Source organism: Dermacentor andersoni, chromosome 3 (genome assembly GCF_023375885.2).
Source record: "Dermacentor andersoni chromosome 3, qqDerAnde1_hic_scaffold, whole genome shotgun sequence".
NCBI lineage: Eukaryota > Metazoa > Arthropoda > Arachnida > Ixodida > Ixodidae > Dermacentor > Dermacentor andersoni.
Window position 1 is genome coordinate 48,768,162 of NC_092816.1, and position 23,032 is coordinate 48,791,193.

Here is a 23,032-nt window from a genome sequence, read left to right on the forward strand (position 1 = left end):
GGCGGCTTAGGTGGCGTCCGCAAGAAGCGACAATTAGTCGCAGAATATGTGAAATCAGCGGTACGGGCGTAATTCGCGCCAATATAGTGAAAATTAACCACATCGAACTGTACTACTGTAAAGAATGCACGCCCGTAGATAAAGACATGTTGAGGCAAAGCTGCTGTGGAGTACACTTGTGGAAAATGAAGCAAGGCGGCTTTGGCGGCATCCACAGACCGACAATCAGTCACACAGTAGAAGAAATTATTAGTACAGGCATAATCAGCACCAATATAATAGAAAAGTGACCACATCGAGCAGTATCTCCGGGATCGGCGCACACAGGAAAAGAAAATGTCAGCCATGTGTTGACGTACAACCCAAAGAAAACAAGACAGATAGGGGGTTAAAACCAACATTTAATGGCCGAATTGTTTAAATCACCACGTACCTTCTTTACCGCCCACACTGGATTGACCTCCTTTTATGTTTTTATTTTTTAGTGGGGAGGCAGTATTGTTCCTTTGTCGTTGCATAGCCTGCTGCTTCCTTTCACACTTCGGTCTAAATTTTGCCGTCTGTTGGGTGAAGCAAGATGTTTTCTAGTTTTTCTGAAAAATTATTATTTTGTGCTGTATTGCCGTTGCACAGCTGCTACGACGCATTCACCTGACTGGCCACCATCGTCGCCTTTAGCAGCCATGTTATCATCATTATCACCAGCTTAATTCACCTGCTACGCGTGATATTGTCACCCAGCTATTACAACTAAAACAGTTTGGCAAAATCCAGATTGGCAAAAAACGTCTGCCTTTAGCGATGGCTGGTCCTCGGAGAGCCCGCGCGCAACCACGAACTTCGTCGTTCTCGCCTTAAGGGTCCTGCGTCAACATGTGCAAACTTATTTCGCGTCAATATTAAGTGTTCCCATCGTCGACATTCTTCAGCAAGTTTATTGAACGACCTCGCCATCGGACGGAGACCCATACTATGTGCGTGCTCAATTCTGCTGACAAGCACAGTTTCTCCGACGGTGGCAGAACGTAGAGTATGTTATACCCACTACGGCTGAAAATGCGGTGTCGCGGGTTGCGCCGTCTACGGACAGTGGCCGCTGGCGTTTCGGCTGCCTCGTCGGGACAGCCGGCGCATGTAGGCGCGCAGGCTGCGGGTCCTGTCGGAACCCTTCATGTGCGACGTGCTAGGCAGTACGCACTTTCCGCGCCAGTCGTCGCACTCGACGTCGAACAGCGCCACGCTCAAGTTCAAGGGACGGTGCTCTCTCTCCAGAGAGCATACCTGCGGACAGGAGAGACGGCAAGGAGAAGAAAGCAAAATTATTCGGCCACAGAGAAGTGAAGAAGAAGAACGGCGAATCAAGCGAACAAGACGGTACGAGAGCAGGCACTGAGCGAGGAGCGAGTGAAAGAGTGGGCAACAGAGAAGTGACGACGTCGGCTACAAAGGAAGTGCTTGAAATTGCGTTCTAGTTGCGGACGTCTTCTGCACAAAACGTCTTCTGCACAAAATCTTATTTCCGTCGTCAGCTTTGCGTTTCCCTAAAATTTGCTCTCACATTTGAGCAGACATCATAGAAAGGTTCGTTTTAACCCCGGTTCCCCTATCCGCATGCGATTCGCGAAATTGTTAACGATTCATTTGACATGTCCGGCGACAAATGTGTATGCGTTTGTCGATACATCTATCCGTTCCTTTCAGTTGCATGTTAGCTTTTTATTTCAGGAGTTTCCTTGTGTTTCTTTTTTTCCTTTTCTCATACGCGCAATACGAAGATGACTCTAGTGTTTGGCTTCTTACAAGGACCCTCATTCCTTCTACGCCTTGCATATAGGGTGCTAAACAAGCCGACTATAGGAGGCGGCAAGCATCAGCGTATCGAGAGCCGTAGTACTACTGACGGGAAGAAGCTTAGAGTTCCCACGAAACAGCTTTCGAACACTCGTGACGACGTTGCGTCCACGGCTCGCCTGACGACGCGCGAAAGAGAAGCGCACAGCGCATGCAGTGACGACGACACGGGCAACTGTGATTGCTAATCACTCATTCTCTGAACAGCAAAAAATATGAGATCTGCAAAGGTAATAAAGCGCCAGACACTTCGGAATGAGCGAATTCACCCGACGTTTAAGGCTATACTGCTAATTTTGGATTCGCTATATTCAGAGTGACTCCAGGAGTTGTGAATCGACCTATGGACGAAAGAAGGGTCGACGGCTGGATGCATGCAACGACGGCGCATATTTGCCAAACAATCTTAAAGCATTCTCATTTGTAATCCCAACCAAATGTATTACTTGGAACAATGTTTGCAGATTTCGAACGGTACCGTAACGTTCATAGCATAAGAAAGACGGCGTTTTCCTACCGTGAATCATTGGTGACAGCCGGGTATGTTATCGTAACGGCTTTCTTGTTGCTCTCTCTCTATCTCTCTCTCTCTCTTTATTGGAATTAACAGTTTATGGCTAAATGTAGAACCTGAACCAAGCCAAACTTTTCTTTCTTTCTTTCCTTTCTTTTTCTTTTGTTCGACCTGAAGTAATTATACCAGGTATTCTTCACTGAAGACACGGGTTTCGTAGTCGGAGAACCATAACCGAAAAAAGGCAAAGAAATTACCAGCCTTTTTTTTTTTAACTTTTTTAAAATTTTCATCTCTTTACATGCGACAGACGTTCAGAAATTATGTTTTGTTATTTCTTTTAATATAGAATATGGTATGAAACAAACAATCGCCATAAGAATCCACGCCAGTAGCTGGTTCAACGATGGAAGGAGCGCCATCGGAGGAGCAATGAAGCATGCGCAGATCGCCGAAGAAGAGAGTGTAGCCGCAGACCGGCGTGCCAGAGGTTATTCGAGTACAAATCACGATGGCAGACAGACGTGTGCTGACAACGTGGTCGCCAATGGAAGTGCCTACCGTTATACGGCATGAATGGACACCTGTTGCGTGCATTGAAAGCCGCACTCTCGGGATGTCACTACCAAAACAACGCTGAGGTGGAGTAGGCTGTCCGATAATTACATGCAGTCGTTTCTTGAAACTGGTTGCACGCTACGACAAATAAGTTAATGTCGGTGGTGACTATGTGGACAAATAGCGCAAGGTGCATAATTCATGATGCCATGGTGTATTTCTTGCTGGCAGTAAGGCTTCCACGTGAAAATAAATGATGAAACTTACTTCCGTAACGTCCCTCGTATTTGTAATATGAATGTTTAAACTATAAATAACAACTCTTGTGCAGCTTGCTCGTTAGCATAAAGCATCGTGGCCACGTGTACGGCGCATGTTCATCTTTTCGGAGCGCATCTGTCTTACTTTTAACGCAAACTGTGGTCTCATCGATGCACCGTGAATGCACAACATTTCGCTCCTTGAAGTCCTTCGTTTACGGCCTTCGGGCACACGCGTATGGTGTAATCTCGGCAGTCGGCAAACGCCAAAAAAACTATAGCAGGTTACTTGCCTTCCATCTCATCGTGTCGGCAGTGTCGTAGGTGGCCACGAGATCGGGCTTCTTCCACGAGTAAGCCGTGTGCTGTACCTTGTCGATCGCGTGGTTTCCGTAGAAGTCCCGCCTTTGGCTGCACATCTGAGAATTCAGAGACGTACGCACAACTTTACCATCGCAAGTATACGGCGTGAGCATTTTTAAAAGTTTTAGAAAATTTTCTTTATTTTTTTTGCATATCGCCCTGTGGCAGGAAGCATAATCCTTGTCCTTGAGCTGAATTATTCGGAGAGGCGGACTTAACTAGCACAAATATTGATGCACGCATCTTACTCATTAATAGAAATTCCCTAATTAATTTCTTAAATACTTTACGGCAAGTATTGCAAGTTACTAATATTGGCTGGTCAGTTTGCGACACGTATCCACTTGAAATGAATTTTCAGGCGGACACCGGTTTCGAGATATCATTTGCCAAAGGAGTGGGACGAAATGCATGGGCGTTCCAGGTAATTTCCTGCTTCAGTGCATAAAGCAGCATTTTGTAAATAAGTGGAACAACCGTGCATCTTTAGAGGCGAGTATCTTAAAAACCGGTATCATTCTGGAAATTCCTTCCAAGTCGACACGCCTTGCAAGCTCACCGGCTTCAATTCGTAAATTGCAATGTGTGCCGTAATGTAAATAATCCAGAAGTTAATTAGTCATTATTTGTTAATAATTTGAGTGTGTTTCGATTTATTTTGCAAATAATTTCCGTCTCTCTAAATAATCCACCTCAAAGATAGAATTATGTTATCTGCAACCGGTATCTCCTAAAGATTCCCTAGATGTTAAGAATGCTCACCCCGGTTATGTTGGGTTCACATAGCAATAAAGCATTGCATTGGGGTATTGGACATTAGTGTGTGCTCTGTGACTGTGACTTCTTTACCTCCATTCGTCCAGGTTGCACTGAGCAGTTTTCTCTAGAAGCTTCATGGAGTGTACATGTATATTTTATTGGCCGATTTTGCCTGCTTAGTGATTCTCTTGTACGCACCATCCTATCATGTAATATCTTAAGAGATCTTAAGGCGGACTCCGCCTGCCCGCCAAACATCTTTTACAGCTAGGGGAAAAATAATAAGTTCACGCGCCAGAACCACGACCTGATTATGAGGCACGCCATAGAGGCAACAATTCGGTATAATTTTGACCACATGGGGTTATTTAACTTGCACCTAAATAAAAGTACTCGTGCTTTATGTCATTTCGCCCCCGTCAAAATGCGACCGGCGCGTGGCCGGAATCGAACCAGCAACCTCGAGGGAAATACCGGAGCTACGAGGCTACCGCGGCGGGTAGTCGGGCGCTAAACTTGTCAATCCCACCCACGAGAAAAACGTTGAACGTCTCCGTAGCCTATGCATGCAACTTCTAATTGAGAAAGGCCAACTAATTGAAAAAAAAAAAAAAAACTGGTCTTTTTCAGGACAGCGCGCACATAACTTTTCGGTCTTAGGTTGTCACCGACTGTAGGGAGTGTTAAACGACATTATTAAGCTTTGGAAGTGAAAAAAGACCAGTTGAATGAGCCACAAATGTCCTCGCTCCAAGAGGAGCAACAGGATGACTCAGTATCTGGTTTTTCACGGTGAATTTGAGGAAATTAAACGTCTTTTTTACGTTGGCGCGGTCCGCAAAATGTTGTCCCCGCATGTTCACACAATTTAAATGATTGATTGATTGATTGATTGATTGATTGATTGATTGATTGATTGATTGATTGATTGATTGATTGATTGATTGATTGATTGGTTGATTGATTGATTGATTGATTGATTGATTTATTCTAATGCCCCGAAGCAACACTGTGGGTTTTCATCATGACATAATAAATCTAATTGTACGAGTGTTCTTTCTGCATTTCGCCCATATCTATATGCGATTGCCGTGGTCGGTAATCGATACCTAAATCTCGAGATAGCAAGACCTCACATAGCCATTGAGCCTCAGAAGCGGGCACTAGTTTCATATAGATGTCTTACAGACGTCTTATAGAGCGGTTTTTTTTTCTTCACAAGCCTTTTCGCCCGCAAATTCTACGTAAATCCTCTACAGACATGTCGCGGATTGCTTTTGTCTCCCAGTGGCCCTTTCATCTTCACAGCCTAAGGCAGACTGTTCTGTGCATATTTTACCCTGTTTTGCAATCCTCACAGTGGGAAGTCTTCGGCACGAGGTAACTTGTTAGGAATGGAGACCGACATTGAGCAGTTACGACGTCTTTTAAAGTCATCCAACTAGAGCGAGACACTGTCGCCACATGCTTAACAGAGTACCATAACGAGTGGTCGACACTAATCTTTATCCCCGAGTACATTTACCGCAACGCTGTCTCGGAAGCCACGTTCATACAGTGCCGTGCTTTCTGCATGGATGGCGGGAATGTGGTAGAATGAGAGCAGCTCGTACATCCGCTGCGCAATTGTTGACCGTATGGGCAGCTGTTGTGAACGCTCACTCACCTCAGAGGAAGTGGCCGTCGTGGTGGCGTTGTTCCGGCATTTGGCGCCAACGCGGAGTTCTTTTCTTGACCGGTATTGGCTCGTGCATAACGTGAACGAGACGACCAGAGGCGTACGCCACACCCATGAGAAATTTCTGACATACGACATCGTGCCGGCCTGTCGAGATATTACTAATATCAGGTTTGAATTTGTGAGAACAATCACATAGAGAGAAAAAAAAATCTAGCAACCAACTGCTACCAGGAGAGGCACAATCAACGCGTGCCTGCTCCAAAAAAAAAAAAAAAGATAAAGAAGTGCATAGAGAAAGGCATAGTCATAGTAAGTGAAAAATTGAAGACAGATTGAAAACTAGATATCCGGGTGTTTAGGCGAACATTTTCACATTTTTTTTAAAGGTTGCCTGCAGCAGATATATCACCGCTCTAGTTCATGTGGTGGCGTACTCGAAGTGGCGGACACTACTTGCCCAAAAAACTGAAATGCATAATCTACTAATTAACAAAATAAACTAATTTTATAACTAATTACGTGTCGGCTTATATTGCAATTTACAAATTCTAGCGGTGGAGTTCTCAGGAACGAGTTCTCAGGATGGCGCCAGTTTTGAGATAGTAATTCCCAAGCTTTCGGGAGAAATGCATTGGCGTTGCAGTTACATTCTTAATAAAACGTCGTTTTATGTATTCAAGCGCAAAAGTAACTGGACTGCCCAGCATTTCTCCGCAAAGATCGAGAATTATTATCTCAGAAAATGGTGTCATCCTGAGAATTCGTTCCAAGTAGATCCTCCTTGCGAACTCCACGGCTAGAATTTGTAGATTGCCATAATGACCATAAGGTAGTTAGTTAAAACGTTAAGTAGTGAATTTTTGTTATTAGTCAATTATGCATTTCAATTTTTTGTGCTAGTAGTGTTCGCCGCTTAGGGTGGGCCACCTGATGAGCTAGAATTGTGCGATCTGCCATAGGCAACCTTTAAAATATTTTGAAAGTGTTCGCTGAAACACCCGGTATATGAACGCATATAGGGGACACATCAGTGAAGGTCGCGAGAACGGCATGCAGATAAGAGATACTTATAGTAGACGCAGAAATATACCGCGTTCCTCTCGGATTTTTAGATGCAGGCGAGATGAGGTAAAATGACTAATTATATTGATAAAGCTTCGTAGCGGAGGTATACTTCGATATCTGCGCAGTAATAGTTGATACGCTGTTATTAATTATAGCTTTACTCAATAATCTGGCGTGTTATTAGATAATTTGGGGAAGTACTGCATTGCTGCCGAGTCGAAGTCTGGCAATATTAAAAGCAAAAGCTTTTGATAGAAGCCCTGCATTGTACGGAGTTGACACGAGCTTGGAGAAATGCGCTCTCGAGGTGTGGGACGATATGTGCATCACCGTATTCACCTAACGTTTCCGCACTGTGGAAAATTACAGTGCGGGAACTTGATTGATTGATTGATTGATTGATTTATTTATTTATTTATTATTTTGATTTTAACATTTCAATTCAACAAAGTCGCTATGAAACGCCGCGGTGCAGCAGATTACTATTGAATAATTTTGGCCACCGTTAACTGTAACAACAATGCACTTCACGACACATTTTTGAGTAGCGTAAAAGCATTCGCTGATGCGTTCTTACCATTCCCATGAATCGAAGATTATTTTTCAACTTGTAAGGCGCAGGGCCGGCGGTACTGCATCCGTCGGAGAGCATCAGAGCTTCCCGTTGGGTGATGTGAGTGCGAACTACGAAGGCACTGATCGGAAAAGACCTGTCGGCAGAGGAGGTGTTCAATCTGAGCAAATTTGCCGAAATCAAACACTCGGGACACGCTGCTGTCTCTTGTAGAACGTTCGTGGAAAGTACGGTGCAAATGCGTGCCACAATTGCACACGCCCCCACCCCTATAACGTGAGCAAGCAAACGCAAAAGTTTTAAAGAGGTGTTCGAATAGCGAAATCGCTGAATCGAACAAGAATAATAACGCACCCGACGTGGCGTTCGAATGCCTTGAACAACTCCTTGTTCGTGGACATGCGGAGATGGGTGCCCAGGATGACATACGAATTGCGCTGCCTCTTCGCCGCCATTTTCGACGCCCTCCGGCGGATATTCTCCTGGATACTTTTAAACTTCTACAACAAGAAAGAAAAATGCACAAGACAGTTACGCTTTTTAAGCATGGCGCTTTCACTTGACGGTGATATATACGCCCGCCCATCTTTAGGTGGTGGTGGTGATGATGATGATGCTGATGATGATGATGTGTGGCGTTCAATAGCGCAAGGGCCAGGTCTGGCCAAAGAGCGCCAAGCAAGTGACTTGAGAGCGGGGTGACGAAACTTCGTTCGTGGGAAATGAAATAACGCAATAAACACGGGAAACAAGAAAGATGCTCCAACAAGTTCATTTTCTTTCATTCTAGGTTGTCCAGCCTAGAACGTCACGCGTGGCTCAATCAGTAACATTATGCAGGGCCTGGTAATAAAATTACCACAAAGCGCTATTTATCTCAGTAGTAACCTGTCAGCAGATGAGCACGAGATCGCGGGATCGAATCCCGGCCACGGCGGCCGCATTTCGATGGGGGCGAAATGCGAAAACACCCGCGTACTTAGATTTAGGTGCACGTTAAAGAACCCCAGGAGGTCGAAATTTCCGGAGTCCTCCACTACGGCGTGCCTCATAATCAGAAAGTGGTTTTGGCACGTAAAAGTCCATAATTTTTTTTTGTCAGCAGATGAAAAGGGTTTCAAATTAATTGAAAGAAATACACACGTATAAAAGTCATCACAGGAAGCTGTGGGCCCTGTAAGAAAAGTGGACGCTTGCACAAGTAATTAAGTCTGATGACGAAAAACGTTTCCGATAATATCTTCTTGCGTAGCATATTGTCGCAGCAGCCTAAAGTAAAACGTGATTTCGTCGGACTTTGAAATACAAGTCTCAGTTGCAAGCAGATCAAGTCGAATGCATCTGACACCAACAGCGTACCTCAAGCACTCCGAAGGCTTTGCCCACAACGTCGTCCGGGGGCGTGGTGTCGTCGGGCTTGATTCGCAGGTCGAGGATGGCGTAGTGGTAGATGTTCTTGTGCATCCAATAGTTCCTCATCTTGTTCTGAGCTCTTTTTCGTATAAGGTCGTCCATAACTTTAGGAACTTTTCTGAAACAAAGCACACAAAAGTTTTTTTCCATGTAATATCCACTTCGTTGATGAGGAGTGGGGCTATGGTTTACCCTTTTTTTTTTGTTCAGCATAGAATGAAGACGCTCTTACAATAGCTAATTTAGGAAAGCCGTGACTATGGTCAAATCGTTATCCCGCACTTTGCAACGTGTCTGTCGGTTGAGTCTCGCGGTATCACAAGTTATGTGTTGAGAACGATAGAAACGTTCAGCGGTGCGCTTGAGATTGTTAGCCGTTGTTCTATCTATGCGAGGGGCGACATGTTGACGTAGCAGTAAGAGCGCCCTCGCAGTTACCAGGCGTCTCACAACGCCGGCGTAGCAGGCACACACGTGGGGCTCTTCAAGTGGAGTTTCTACACTGGCCTGGTGAGGATTGCCGACAAATAGGTAGGTGGGGACGCGCATCGATCGTACACAAGTCGCATGCGGCGGAGGACCGTTGGCATTCGTAGTTTCACATTTACCTGTTTGCTCAGAGCCCCTGAGTGCAGCGTGTTGTGGCATATGCACATAACTGTAAAGCAGGAACGCTAGTGTTTGTGAGAACTACGATCATGACGGCAGCGGAAGGAGGAAACGCTGCAGTCTTTTTCACTGCGAGTCGCACTGGCGCGTCTCGCGCGTTTTTGGAAACCTTCTAACCGTCTACGTCAGGGCTGTGACAGCACGTTGACGGCGCCGACGGCAACAACGCATCTCGATTGCCTGTACAATTGCAATAATATAAATGTAACGATGGATCCCGCACGTTCGTGTGAATCGGTGATAAGCGAAGAGGTCGGATGCTTACTGAAATGTGTTCACCTCAACTTATTCCTTTTTACTCAGCGTTGCTCGTCTAATGCGCACACTGGTCACGTGTTGTTCCCCTCAATCCCTTTATCCACATTTGGCCGGCTTCTTCAATTTTCTATTGCCGACCTCATTGCTTCTCGCCTCTTGTTCTCTTTGATTATTCGAGCATCCACCCAGTGGTACACACCCATTTTAGGCGTAGAATTTCACGCTATATTACCCAGAGGGAAATCTGGCGCTGCTGCGCTGTGGTATACGTGAAAATACCGGTATATTGTGATTTCGGATTGGCATCGTTCTCAGAGAGCCAGGACGCTTTGAAGACCCCCCTGACTAGCACCATTCCTTCTGTTACAATGATTCATTTCCTACTGAACAAGCACGTAAAAAGCTGTTCTGGCTTTGTTATTTCACAAAAACTTTTGTTTCATTATGAGGACTTGTTATTGGATGTGCAATTTTATCGAATGTAAAAAGGATCAGCGGATCGTTAAAGTTGAAGGACAGGCGACAAGATTCGCGCTCGCTTTGGAACAGCTTGTCATCTGTTATCGCTTTTTTTCGTTTAATTTTGCATTGTAGGAAGCAAACTTCTTTGAAAGATGGAATATGGGTGAATGAAAACCATTTATGTAGACTTTACTTTAAGAACACATTGTTTGTTTAGCTATATCCACGTCTTAGACCAAGCCTCGTACAACATCAGACAACACAAGCCTCTCGCACCCATATACCTATGCAGGAAGGAAAACGTAAGGAGGGAGCAATCGCGCAACGCGTTTGAAGCCAAACTTGGTGGCCCAACACGTGATTGCACGTCGAAGTGCGCAATTGGCTTTAGTGTTCCCGTTCTTCAGGCAGCGCCACAGCAGGGCAGCCGAACAAACGCGCGCCGAATAGAAACTACTAGCATAGCTTTTGGCAACCAAACGTCTCAGCAAATCTCGATTCTTGCTCCGTGATCTCGACGCAAGAGGTCACGAGCTGGGCTACCATTTAGCAAATGTATGGGCTTCATAGAGTGTTCGCTTACCGAGGCTGGCTGCGTGACGTAGTGCTGTCTCCAAACTTTTTCCTTCCTCTATGCATATACTGTCATTCCCATGACTGCACAGAACACTTTAGAATTCTAAACTCCCATAGACGGTGGTGCCAGATTTCTCTCTAGGTAATGTAGTGAGAAACTCTATGATTTAAGGCGTTCGGCCAAGAACGTTCAGGCACACCCGTGTCACATTCTCGCCTCCACGTACCCAGTTGTTCAAGATGTGCAATCGGCAAGACAGCAGCAAAAGACAGCAGCCAAAACTCGCGAAGTGGGAAGAGGAGGCCGAGGGAGCCTAGTCTTGAAATGTGTGATATGCTTATCAATACAACGGAGATAATTATGATCGAGCATCACTGTAATAATTTTCTATCAAAAATTGGATATAATTTATGTGCTCCTTTTTGAAACTACTTTGTGACTTTTATAAGCAGAGATATAGCTGCTGTTCAGACAAATAGTATATAAAAAGATAAAAGAAGCTTGTGCCACTGTTACCGCTGAATCGAAAGAGCCCTAACTGCATATTACGTCTAGGCTATCGAACCAACGTTTCAAGGTAAGGTTAGTCATGGGTACTTGAAAAAAATATGCGTGGCTCTGCTGTCGGAAACATGGGACACCAGTGGAGCTGGGGGAATGCCAGTAAAGTAGTGCCAAACCGCACACAAGACACACGAGCGCCTGCAATGGCGTCCGTGATTCGCTTGCCAACTCCGTAGTAGACGCCGCGGTTGTCTCCACTCTGTGTGGAGTGGCGGGCAAGCAGGACATCGAGGCACCCTGTATTTATGAAACGGAGCCGCCGGAGAAGAACGCCCTAAACGCGCATGGGCAGGCACGCAAAGTGATACGCTAACAGCTCCAGCCAACGGCCTTGCCCGATCTTCATTACTTTCGCGCGCGAGGACGTCCGTCCCGAACGGCTCCGTGACAATGTGGCAAAGCACGCGTACTTGAGAGGGACGTGGATGCCGTAGGTGGTCTTGACCGCTTTGGCGGCCTTGTCGAGAACCTGCTGCGTGGCCTTGTCACCGTCATTGAGGAAGGTGTCGCCGCCCTTAGGCAGCGCGTAGAAGGGCACCAGGGCCACGTCACACAGGCCGTCGAGCCACATCGGGCCGTACTCCTGGGTCCGACCACCGAGCACACACACCAGTGACCGGCTGGGCAGCAGCTGGGGCGAGTGACCGGTCTTGCGCCCGGTGGGGTTCGTCCTTGAACCTGCGACGCCGCCGCGCACAAGCGTGTGGCAAAGGAAAGGTATTGATTATGCCGGCTCTATGCTCAGTGCTCGCCAATCGCATACCCATCGCAGTAGCTTATAGTGGGTATATGCCGTGTTGCTCCACCGAGCTCGTTATGCGTTCGATCAATCGATCGATCGATCAATTGGTTAGTCGATCAATCATTCAATCAATTTTATATGTTTTTGAAAGTTCTGTAAAACAGTGAAATGCCTAATCGACTAATTAGCAAACAATCGCTAATTAATTGTTTGACTATTTACCTTATGGCACATACTGCAACTTACAAATTCTTGCGGGTGAGACTACAAGGCATATCCACTTGAAAAGAATTCTGTGGAATTTACGAGATGTACACGGTCAGACTTACGGCAAGAATGCACTGTCGTTCCAAGTCAGAAGCTAGAAATGGTTTTATTTAGGCATAAAATGAATTACAATAATTTGTGTATACAGGAGGAGGTCCCCTAGTCACGAGACTGTGGGACCTGTGGGACTTTTCCAAGTGGACATGCCTTGCGAAATCCCCAGCCACAATTTGTACATTGAAGTATTGGCTTCTTATGATACGATCAATAGATGTCGGGCCGCTCGGTTACCTTTCTTCTCCTTCATAAAATTGAAATATGTGTCATAAGGTAATTGCTTAAAAACTGAATGAGTGATTTGTTGTTGAATATTCAAATATGCGTTTCAATTTTTTTTTTCTTTGCGCATGTAATGTCTGCCTCCTCGAGTTGAGCAGCTCACGTACTAGAATTGTGCGATCTGCCACAGGCAATATATTTTTTTTAATTCTAAAAGTGTTCGTTGAAACACCCGGCAGATACAGCGGCCGCGGCGGCTACATTTGCGACGAGCATACAGTGCAAAGATCCCTCGTGTACTTAAATTTATATGGGCCGCGTTTTATAAGGGACACTAGATTATCAATATCAGATCGTGGGTCCCAGATTCTGGGTTCTAGAGTCCCCAGAATTACTTGTTCAATCCAGTGCAACAAAAGCCATGATGGTTTGTGTCAGCCAGTCACTGACGAAAACTGCCTACCTGTGTTCCAGAAAAAGGGCTCGCCAATTGTGCGCTAGGAATCCTTCAGTCACGCGTCGCGCGGAGGGCGATTAGAGGCGGACAATGAAAAAGAAAGAGAGGGAGGTGGGCGGCGCTTGTTTTTCCTCTTCTGGGTGGCTGACGTGACCAGTAGCTTTTCAAAATTCGTCATTGTGGCGTTCACGCTCAAAATTTCGAAACTACACCCAGCGAGCTATAAGCGACGTCGTAGCTGTAAGGCTACGAAATAATTTTTGACTACATGGGGTTCATTGAGGCGGCCGTAGTGTCGGACGCGCGAGTGTGTTTTTCTTCTTTTCTTTTTGATTTCGGCCCCACCGAAACGCGGACACCGCGACCGGAATCGACCCTGCGGGATGGCGCTCAGCAATGCCATACTTAACGCCATCGCCACTGAGTTATCTTGGTGGATAACGGGTGACGTGTAGCGAAAGTTTGAAGTGGTGTAGGCTCATCGCACCCTTTGCAAACGATAACTCAATGGCAGCAGCGTGGCTTTGAATACACGTCCTCACGCAAGCTACAGGCGCCGAACGCTGAGGCTAGCTGTCGTACTCCGTACATAACCTCACCAAAAGTAGATGATTCCACCCGGATAATATCAAATGTATAGGCCTCACTCGGAAAGACGGGCGGTCACGTAGATGTCGCGCACGAGCTCAACAGTGGATCGAGTGTAATTTCAGAGAAAGTAAAGCATTTCCTCCGTAAATACTCTCGGGATGAGTTTCAATTTCAGTGCAACCCAATAGCCAGTGTACTTCACGTCGGCTTAGGCGGCAGCGTTTAGGTAGCAATTCTTGCAGCGTTCGATCGGTGCGCCGCGCTGAGCAAGGAAAGTGTTTCAGCCTTGTTGCGACGCTTAGGAGACTCTACTCGTGCAGCAAGGCCAGCAACACGTGCACACGCAGGCCAACTAATTTTTAGCGCGGCGCATAGAAACTTGGTAACTTCTTACATAATTAAGCAATGATTAATTTGCAGGGCACCACTCGAGTACTTTTCAGGATGTTTTCTTTTTCTTTCTTTCTTTCTTTCTTTCTTTCTTTCTTTCTTTCTTTCGATCATACAGAGCTTTAAAATTCGCCTGTGGCAGATAGCGTAATTGTAGTCCTTGAGCTGGATTACTCGAAGCGACAGACATTACACGCCCCAAACATTCATATGCGTCATCGACTAACTTTTTAAAAGTATTACTAATTAACTTTCTAACTGATAATTTTGCGGCAGATATTGCAATGTAGGAATTGTATACCCGGTGAGTTTGCAAGGCGTATCCACTTGGAACGAATTCTGAGGATTGCACTGGACTTGAGCTATGTGCCGTGAAACTTGCGGTAAAAATGCACTGTATTGTTCCACCTGCATTTTTAACAAATCACCGTTTTGTTCACTGAAGCACAAAAGTAACTGGTACGCTCATGTAGTACTTCATTGTACACTTTGGGAATAAACATACTGAAACTGGTGGCACCCTCAAACTTCGTTTCAGGTGGATACGACTTTCAAACTCATAGGCTACAATTCGTAAGTTGCAATATGTGCCGAGTAGTAAGTAATAAAAAGTTAATTAGTGAATTTGTTAATTATTCAATTATGCATTTTTATTCCTCGTACAAATGATGTCTACACGTTTGAGTAATCCATCTCAAGGATTAGAATTGTGTTATCTGCCACAGAGGCAATTTTTGAAAGTTGTGTGATGTATGTATGTATGTATGTATGTATGTATGTATGTATGTATGTATGTATGTATGTATGTATGTATGTATGTATGTATGCATGCATGCATGCATGCATGTATGTATGTATGTATGTATGTATGTATGTATGTATGTATTGTATGTATGTATGTATGTATGTATGTATGTATGTATGTATGTATGTATGTATGTATGTATGTATGTATGTATGTATGTATGTATGTATGTATGTATGTATGTATGTATGTGGAAACACTCGGTATTATAGACTGCGCGCAGAACATGGACGCAGCGCCCATGTGTGTGCGTGAGCAATTACCTGGCGGCTTCAATAGCACCCCCGTCCTGTGGTCGTGCCCCTCGGACTCGTTTACGGCGCGTCCGATGATGTGCGGCTCATTTTCGGTGGAGACCACGCCCTCGTACTCTTCTGTGGCCTCCAGACGGGCGGCGCTTCCGACGTTGGCTGTGAAAGCGGCGCATGCGCAACAAGATCTTGTGAACGTGGTCTCTATATATGGCAAACGCTCGCGCTTGATTACGCGCCGGTAATAGTGGCAAGCACACACAAAAGAAAAAGACGTTACGTTAAAGAAAAAAAAAGAAAAAGGAAAAAAAGAAGCGCCATTTCGAAGATACCACCCGAGCTTATGTAGACACATCTTGTATTCGATGTACTTTTTCAAGGTTCCTAATCCTTACAATTTCCTATAAAAAATCCCTAGAGTGAACTCTGACGCTGAGATCGTTGAGCTCATGTTGCCATGTGCTCCGTACAAGAGGTAAAATTTATATGACGATCGAGACTAGGACGGCAAGGGGCAAGCTATACCAACTGCTTTATCACTGCCTGCTTTATCTTCCTCACGCAGGACTCGAGATCAAGCTGGCAATAATAGTCACGTAAACTGGAACCATGCATCTTGTGATGGTTAATTACTGGCTGAATATCCGCTGTTTTGTCATTGTGTTCTTGACTTTTTCAACTTTATTTTTCTTCTTTCTAACCAACAGGCATCTGCACACGCTTATTGGACCGCATCCCACGTATGGTCAGCGTTTCATTCACGATAGGCCAATTGGTGGTTTGCGCCTCGTCACCTTTGTCTGGTGTGTCCTATCGTGTTGCTAGTTTTTCTCGATTGTGTTCGACGCATTAAAGGATCAACGAGTTTCTCGCTTTATTCAACGTCTGTTCCATCGGCTACATCGTAAGCCAATTGGCACACATTAACGTGCTTTCTCTATACACATCACGTCCTTATACCGTTTACGGATGTGAGGGTGAGATTTACAGACCGATTTACGCACTCAAGGACCCTTAAGTGTCCTTTAGGGTGTAAGAAGTTCTTGGAAAGACGTAGTGTCGTGCGTCAGTGGTGGCTGCGCCCGAGCCTAGCAGATGCCGTCCAAAAGTCGACGTCATAGACGTCGTTTCGGGATCCCACAATCGCATCCGGCGTATTCAACCTACAATTCGATCCGATTCGATTAAAATATTTATTAGAAAGGATGTCCTGTGACCTAAGATGGTGGCAAGAGATCGGGTGAAAGGAAGGATTACCTGCCTTGTCAGCGAAGGACAGCAAAATGTTAATTCTTCTCGTGACGTCTTCTTGCGATTCAAAAGCTTTTGCAACTTTTGCAGGTTGGCGCTGCCACTGTACGGGCCGTGCGTTTGGACATCACCTATTGCCTGACGTCATGCTCCCTCTAGCATTTATCATGTCTCCGTACCAGCACCCATGCGCTCATGTCGTGACGTCATTACAGGAAAGCTAAATCAATTTAGGCGCGTTATTGTCTTTCTCTCTCTCGAAAGTTACGTATTTTGGCTGGCTCTTTCCTTCAATCCCCCGCATGGTTGAGGTATCTCAAGATCCGTTACCGTTGACGAACATGAACAGGTTGGATCCGATGAGAAAGAACACCAGCAGGCCGGCGACGGCGAAGAACAGTGGCGGTGTGCAGCTGCGGGTAAGAACAAATGCACTCATTAGGAAGAATTTGCCCGTATCAGCGCAAAAGCTCGTCCTAGCTAATATTAATTCCATCTTCTAGCTCTTCTTTCATTGTGAAAAAAACGTACAGTGCCATGGACAAGGACTGCGAGAGAGACAAACACTGCGCTGTTGATGAACATGAACAGCGCTGTGTTTGTCGTCTCCAGCAGTCCATGTCCTTGGCGCTGTACGTTGTTCTTACCGTGAATTACCAACTAGCCCAAGCAACCACCCTACTTCTTTTGTCGTGCGTTGGGTTTGTTTCCGAAGCCCCAATTTCTAAAAGTGTATCTCCAAATTTGCTGCGACAACGGTGAGCTGGCGCTTGATCGCCTTTCACGTGTACCACCTCGATGTCTTCTAAAAAGCTTGGCGCGTCTCGTAAGCTAGCGAAGAGATATAGGCCTCCAAGATCTCCGTTGTGTAACAACGCGCCGCACCTTAAGCTTTGGGAGGGGATGTCTCACCTTGACAATACGAGAGGCAAACATTTTACATATCCTCGTACGAAATATAATATCATCGTAAGGTACTATACGTGGGTTTCTGGCGGTACGTAGAACTCATTTGAACAGTACACCACATTAAACTGCATAAACACTGTCCCTGTTTGTGCCTTCAGTGAATTGATTTCGTTATGAGAGGTTCGTAAGCTGGAGAATAAAAGTAACATGTGTACTTACAATTTCACTGCGTAACAAAAGGGTCACAAACACACACTATTACTCTGTATCCGTCACTGCGCGACGCTTTAACACCGCCCTGAACTAGTACACGTGCCTACCTTTCTCATCAGTTACGATTATGGACGCCTGTGACGTGTACTCGCCCTCTGAAAAAATGAAAACCAAATTATGGTAGGTGCGTTAGAGCGACCTCGTCCTGCGCGCTAGAAGTCACGTTCGTAAAGCCGCTCAGGCGTCGTCTGATTGTGTTTTTTTTTTCTTTAGACTAAACATTCTTTTACAGGCTGTTAGCGTAGCGCACGTGAAACTTTTCCAAAGGAGTTGTAAGGCGTCGCTGACATATTGATTTGCCGCTATTGTCCTAAGTTTGGGAAGACAAATAAAAAAATGGTTATTTATTTTTGTTCACTGGTACCTTGTAAACACGGTTCTTTATATGGTAAATTTGGAGGCAGTCACTTTTTAAGGCACCCGTTCTCCAGAAGTTCTGAGATTCGCACTGAATTCGAGGCATTCATAATCTAGTTTCAGCTCGAAATGCAAATATTATCGAAACTGAGGGCGCCCGAAACGTCAGAAAGGCAGCCCCCCTTTTATGTCACACCGAAACGCCCTGCGACGAAGTGCGGAAAGAAGCTCGAATGCCAGCACGATACGGAAACTAGTGATAAGCGGATCGCTCGTGCTTGAAAAATTACTTACCGTTGTGCCTGGCTAGCATCAACCGTGACGGGCCACGATTGAAACTTCGTCGCGCACTTCGTCGCGCGCTTTGTCACGGAGTGTTTCCCTGTGACATAATAGCGGGGCTGCCTTTCTAGCGCTCCAGACGCACTCGATGCCGATATTGCCTGCACTGATCGTTAAAATTTGACCATGATTATCTAAAACAAAGTGCTATTTCCAGCAATGAAAAAAATTTTTATGGGGGTGCTAAAACAGGATGGCATTCAAATTAGCCACAGTGATCCAAGAAATGGGGGTACTTACTGAATTCTAATAACGGCACGCATTAACGAGTTTGTTATTCGGCTTCACAAATTCTTACGTCAATAACGCCAAACTATGCCCGCCTTACCTTAAATCTCTTATGCAATGACGCAACGTGCGCTACACTCATATACTTTTTAGTTTGACATCTGCATAGATTTAAAAATAAATGCTGCATATGCGGTGCTCGGTAACTTTCTACATTCTTTGTATAGAGGTCGAATTATACGGACATATATAGTGTAGGTGCTCTTCGTGCACCGTTTATGTAGCCGGTTTATGTGTTGGACGTTACGTATGTATATAAATCTACATTTATTACCGACTTGAGACGTCATTAACTAGTGCAAAAAAGATATCGGACGACAGTGAGAAGGGCACAGGACAGAACGCCAAACTTCAACTGAATTTTTACTGCAGACAAACATAGGATGCATGGGATGCGCGGAATCTCGATGCAAGGAAGCAACATTAATTTTCCCCCTTCCCCCTTTATCACAGAAGCTATGGGAAGAAATAGATGGACAGGTTACTCTCCAGATAGGAACGCACCTCCTTGGCGCTGGCCAGGAAGAGGGTGCTTACACCCGCTCTTTTGGTACGAAACGCTTCGTATATATCGACCTGCCTCTGGAGCCGCTGGAGCACGCGAGTGCTTTGAAACTGTGCGGTGTAGCTTTTCTGATCTCATCACCTACGGCATTGATGTCCACTAGCCGCTATTGCTCTGACAGCTGCCCTATGCTCCCTCAAGCGATCGTTTAAACTTCGACCCGTTTGACCAATATAGCACTTGGCGTACCTTAGCGTACCCTTATATATATATATATATATATATATATATATATATATATATATATATATATATATATATATATATGTATATGGCTTCATGTGGTTGCGTGCACTGCAAAATATGTGCCTAAGGACACTGCGGAGACCACCTCTACGACCTTACGACCATAGTATACGCATCACTGAAATATGCGCGTGTTTTCAAAAGGATCAAATGTCTGTCGCAGCAATTTTGCCCCACATACATAGAGTAGGGCTCCCTAGGGAAAAGCCTTAGAACAACATTCCGTCTAAGTAGTTCGTATAACTATAGTCGCACCAACTATAAGAAGAAACAGCTTTCGAGTTCAGCTGCTCGCTGCTGCAAATTCGCTTGCCGTGGATCGTGGGCACAACCCAGCTAAGAATGAAAAAAAAAAAGAAAGGAAGTTACAGCTAACACTGCGACGACGTAAACCGGAGCATGGGAGCACAGTGACGACGTGCCGCCAACATAACTCACCTTCATCTGCGGCCGTGATCGCAGGCTCCATCATGGCGGTCTGTTCGTTATCAGCATCTGAAGATACGAATGTATGGGGATGTCGAGAACACATCGGGCGTGTTCTTAGAACGATAACAGTTGAGAACGAGAAAGTTGGTAGTAGGGGGGGGGGGGGGGGGGGGGTTCCTGTTATTGAAAAGCAGGGATGAAGCACGGACACAAGTTTAGAACAAAGTGAAGTAGAAAGGTTGTTGGTGTCGTCCTTTCTGTTCTTACTTGTCTCGGTGTTTGCACGCCTTCCTTTCAGTGACGTGAGTAACGTGTTGTCAAAACATGTTTGACCAAATGCGATCCCGTATACTTATATCAACCGGTCCTAAATATTTATTACCTTACGAACGGTCTTTTCTCAACTAACATGGGGAAGGCGTCGGCGCTCCCTGCCTAATACGATACTAATGTCTAACGCACTCTATAGATAGTCGGCGAAATATGCGATAGCCTTAGCTACGCGCGAATAACGCTGGTAAAGTAAAGGAAGCGAAACAACGGCACTCTAAATAACCAACGCGACATGTGCTGTTACCACTGGCTTTTTTACTAGCGTGCCTAACAGCCAACCTCGCCAGGCCTCGCTATCAGGTCGTTTTGGAACTCTGCAACATCATTCGCGGAAAACCGAGGTAATCGCAACGCGAATAATACCTGTAAATGTGGCGATTCGCTCGTTTCTTTTTTAACTTCCTCGCTAACATGGCAGTTAACTATCCGGCTCGTCATTTCTCGAAAAAAAAAATGATTATCCGCGCTTACCCATAGCTGGCACCGGATGATCCGTAACGGCTGAAGGCGTGAGAGAAAACTTCTTCTTCTAATTAATGCAGCGCTCGTGACGAGAGCCGACTTTCCCACGTCATCGACGTTTTCTTTTAAAAAATGGAAAGGAAACGCGCTCTTTTGAAACACGAATACGTTTTGTGCTGATGTGTCGATCGCGGGTTTTAACTAACCGCGGTTTCGGTTTCAGTGACAATGTAGTGCGTCGATGACACCACACCTGACCTCGGCGAAAATCTGAGCCATCCACGCTTGTAATAATACTTTGGTGACAAAAGAAATACTCCCTTGTTAGATGCTGCATATCATGTGTCGTCGTCGTCACAATTAGCCTATATTTAGCTTTGTAATGCCAAACGTAATATATATATAAATATATCGAAACGAGAAGAAAGGGGGTTAACCGAGGGGCCCGATTTTTATTAGTTATATCATAAGAAGCCAACAACCGCTGACACCAAGGACAACAAGGGGAAATCAGTGTTTGGTATATAAGGCGCACTTTGTTGAACTAATTAGTGACCACTTATCTGCCATTACTTATCCACCACTTATCTGCGTGGACGCAGCTACATACCGAGACGGCAAGGCTTTTGCGGTTTCCGTCGTGGACACGCGGGGGAAAGTCATCAACTGTGCTTCCGTCCGGGCGACAAACCCCGAGGTGGCCGAGCAAGTGGTCGTCAGTGCATTACAGAAAGGCCGGGTAGCCCGGCAGGCAAGTCAAATTCTGAAAGGCGCCAAACACGGCGACACCTCCATACACTCCACCCTTTGGTTCCCTGCACACGTCGGGGCGATTGAGGGGGTTCCTCTGAACCTGAACGAGCCTGCCCACGAGGCTGCGCGTGGCTTTACCGACCGCGCTGCCCTCGCATCGGGCGACTCTGTCTCCGGACACAGAGACGCTCCTACAACGCACAATGAACTTACTAAATTCTTTTACTTAGAGAGAAGGGTTTTCCCGCCGCCTCACTCCAAGCTAAGCAGGCCGTAGGCGCTCACACTTAGACTCCTGCAAGCTAACTCCTACCTAAATCCGGCATCCCTTAATAGAATATATCCCGAGATTTATCCGAATTGTTCTTGCATGGCCTGTGGTGAGGTTGTTACTTTGCTTCATATGCTCTGGGAGTGCGGGTCACTGGGCCCGAAGTTCACCACGGAAGAGTCGGACGCGCTCCTGCGAAGTCCCGTCTTTGAGGACAAAATCCTGGCCGTCCAGCGCGCCCGCGATCGGGCCGGCAGGCTAGATCTGTCAGTCCCGTCGTGGGATTAGCCGGGTGCGCGTTTTATCGCGCTTTGCTGGACCAAATACAAGTTTATTCACTCACTCACTCACTCACACACACACTCACTCACTCACTCACTCACTCACTCACTCACTCACTCACTCACTCACTCACTCACTCACTCACTCACAATGAACCCGCATCTTGCGGTACATTCAAACAATGTAAAATTGTAGAGAGAGAATTGAATAGCTGAGCTATGAGGTCCCAATCGTAGAGCACCCATACACTGTAGCAACAAACATCAGAACAACGTCTTTTGGCTGTGTTCGGGTGAGATAGATAGATAGATAGATAGATAGATAGATAGATAGATAGATAGATAGATAGATAGATAGATAGATAGATAGATAGATAGATAGACAGATAGATAGATAGATAGATAGATAGATAGATAGATAGATAGATAGATAGATAGATAGATAGATAGATAGATAGATAGATAGATAGATAGATAGATAGATAGATAGATAGATAGATAGATAGATAGATAGATAGATAGATAGATAGATAGATAGATAGAAAGGAAGCCGCAGAATAACAGGAAGAAAAGAAACCCTTCTGTGGTGACGTGGTAAGAGTACCTGACTTGTGAGTGACAGGATGTGAGTTCGGATCCTACTTTCCGGCACCTTTTTCTTTAGCTCTAATTTTGTTATCAGATCATAAATGCCTAATTTTAATAATTCCACCTTTGCGGAGCATCGGAAAGAATGACCGTTGCTCCCTTGAGGAGCATCGGAAAAGGGCAAATGTTAGTCCTCGAAGGAGTAACCGCATGGGCAGTAACAATTCATCCCCTCGCACTTACCCCCACGGGGAGGAATGATTATGGCAGACCAGTACCCCACCTACAGAAGCAACCTCAATACCCCATTTCGTCCTTTTCTTCTTAGAGTGTA

The 23,032-nt window shown here is 45.5% G+C and overlaps 1 protein-coding gene across 1 annotated transcript; it reads right to left on the reverse strand.

Annotated features, from left to right (window-relative positions):
- Nucleotides 1–7,556: 7,556 nt before the first annotated feature.
- LOC129388093 (uncharacterized) lies at nt 7,557–20,053 on the reverse strand. Its single transcript, XM_072286823.1, has 8 exons — nt 20,020–20,053; nt 17,730–17,736; nt 16,932–17,014; nt 15,363–15,509; nt 11,979–12,246; nt 8,985–9,156; nt 7,980–8,125; nt 7,557–7,560 (listed from the first exon to the last, which is right to left on the reverse strand). Exons 1-8 carry the CDS (start codon nt 20,051–20,053, stop codon nt 7,557–7,559), a joined length of 861 nt encoding a protein of 286 aa, XP_072142924.1.
- Between the last annotated feature and the right edge of the window lie 2,979 nt (nt 20,054–23,032).

Bases quoted from the DNA above. Each gene is read 5' to 3' on its own strand.
- LOC129388093 (XM_072286823.1), bottom strand. From the start codon at position 20,053: ATGATGGAGCCTGCGATCACGGCCGCAGATGAAG. The intron at 15,510-16,931 runs GTAACGGATCTT...CCGCTTTCACAG, and splicing joins CCTGTTCATGTTCGTCAACG to CCAACGTCGGAAGCGCCGCC. The intron at 9,157-11,978 runs GTACGCGTGCTT...GCTTTGTTTCAG, and splicing joins GGCATCCACGTCCCTCTCAA to AAAAGTTCCTAAAGTTATGG.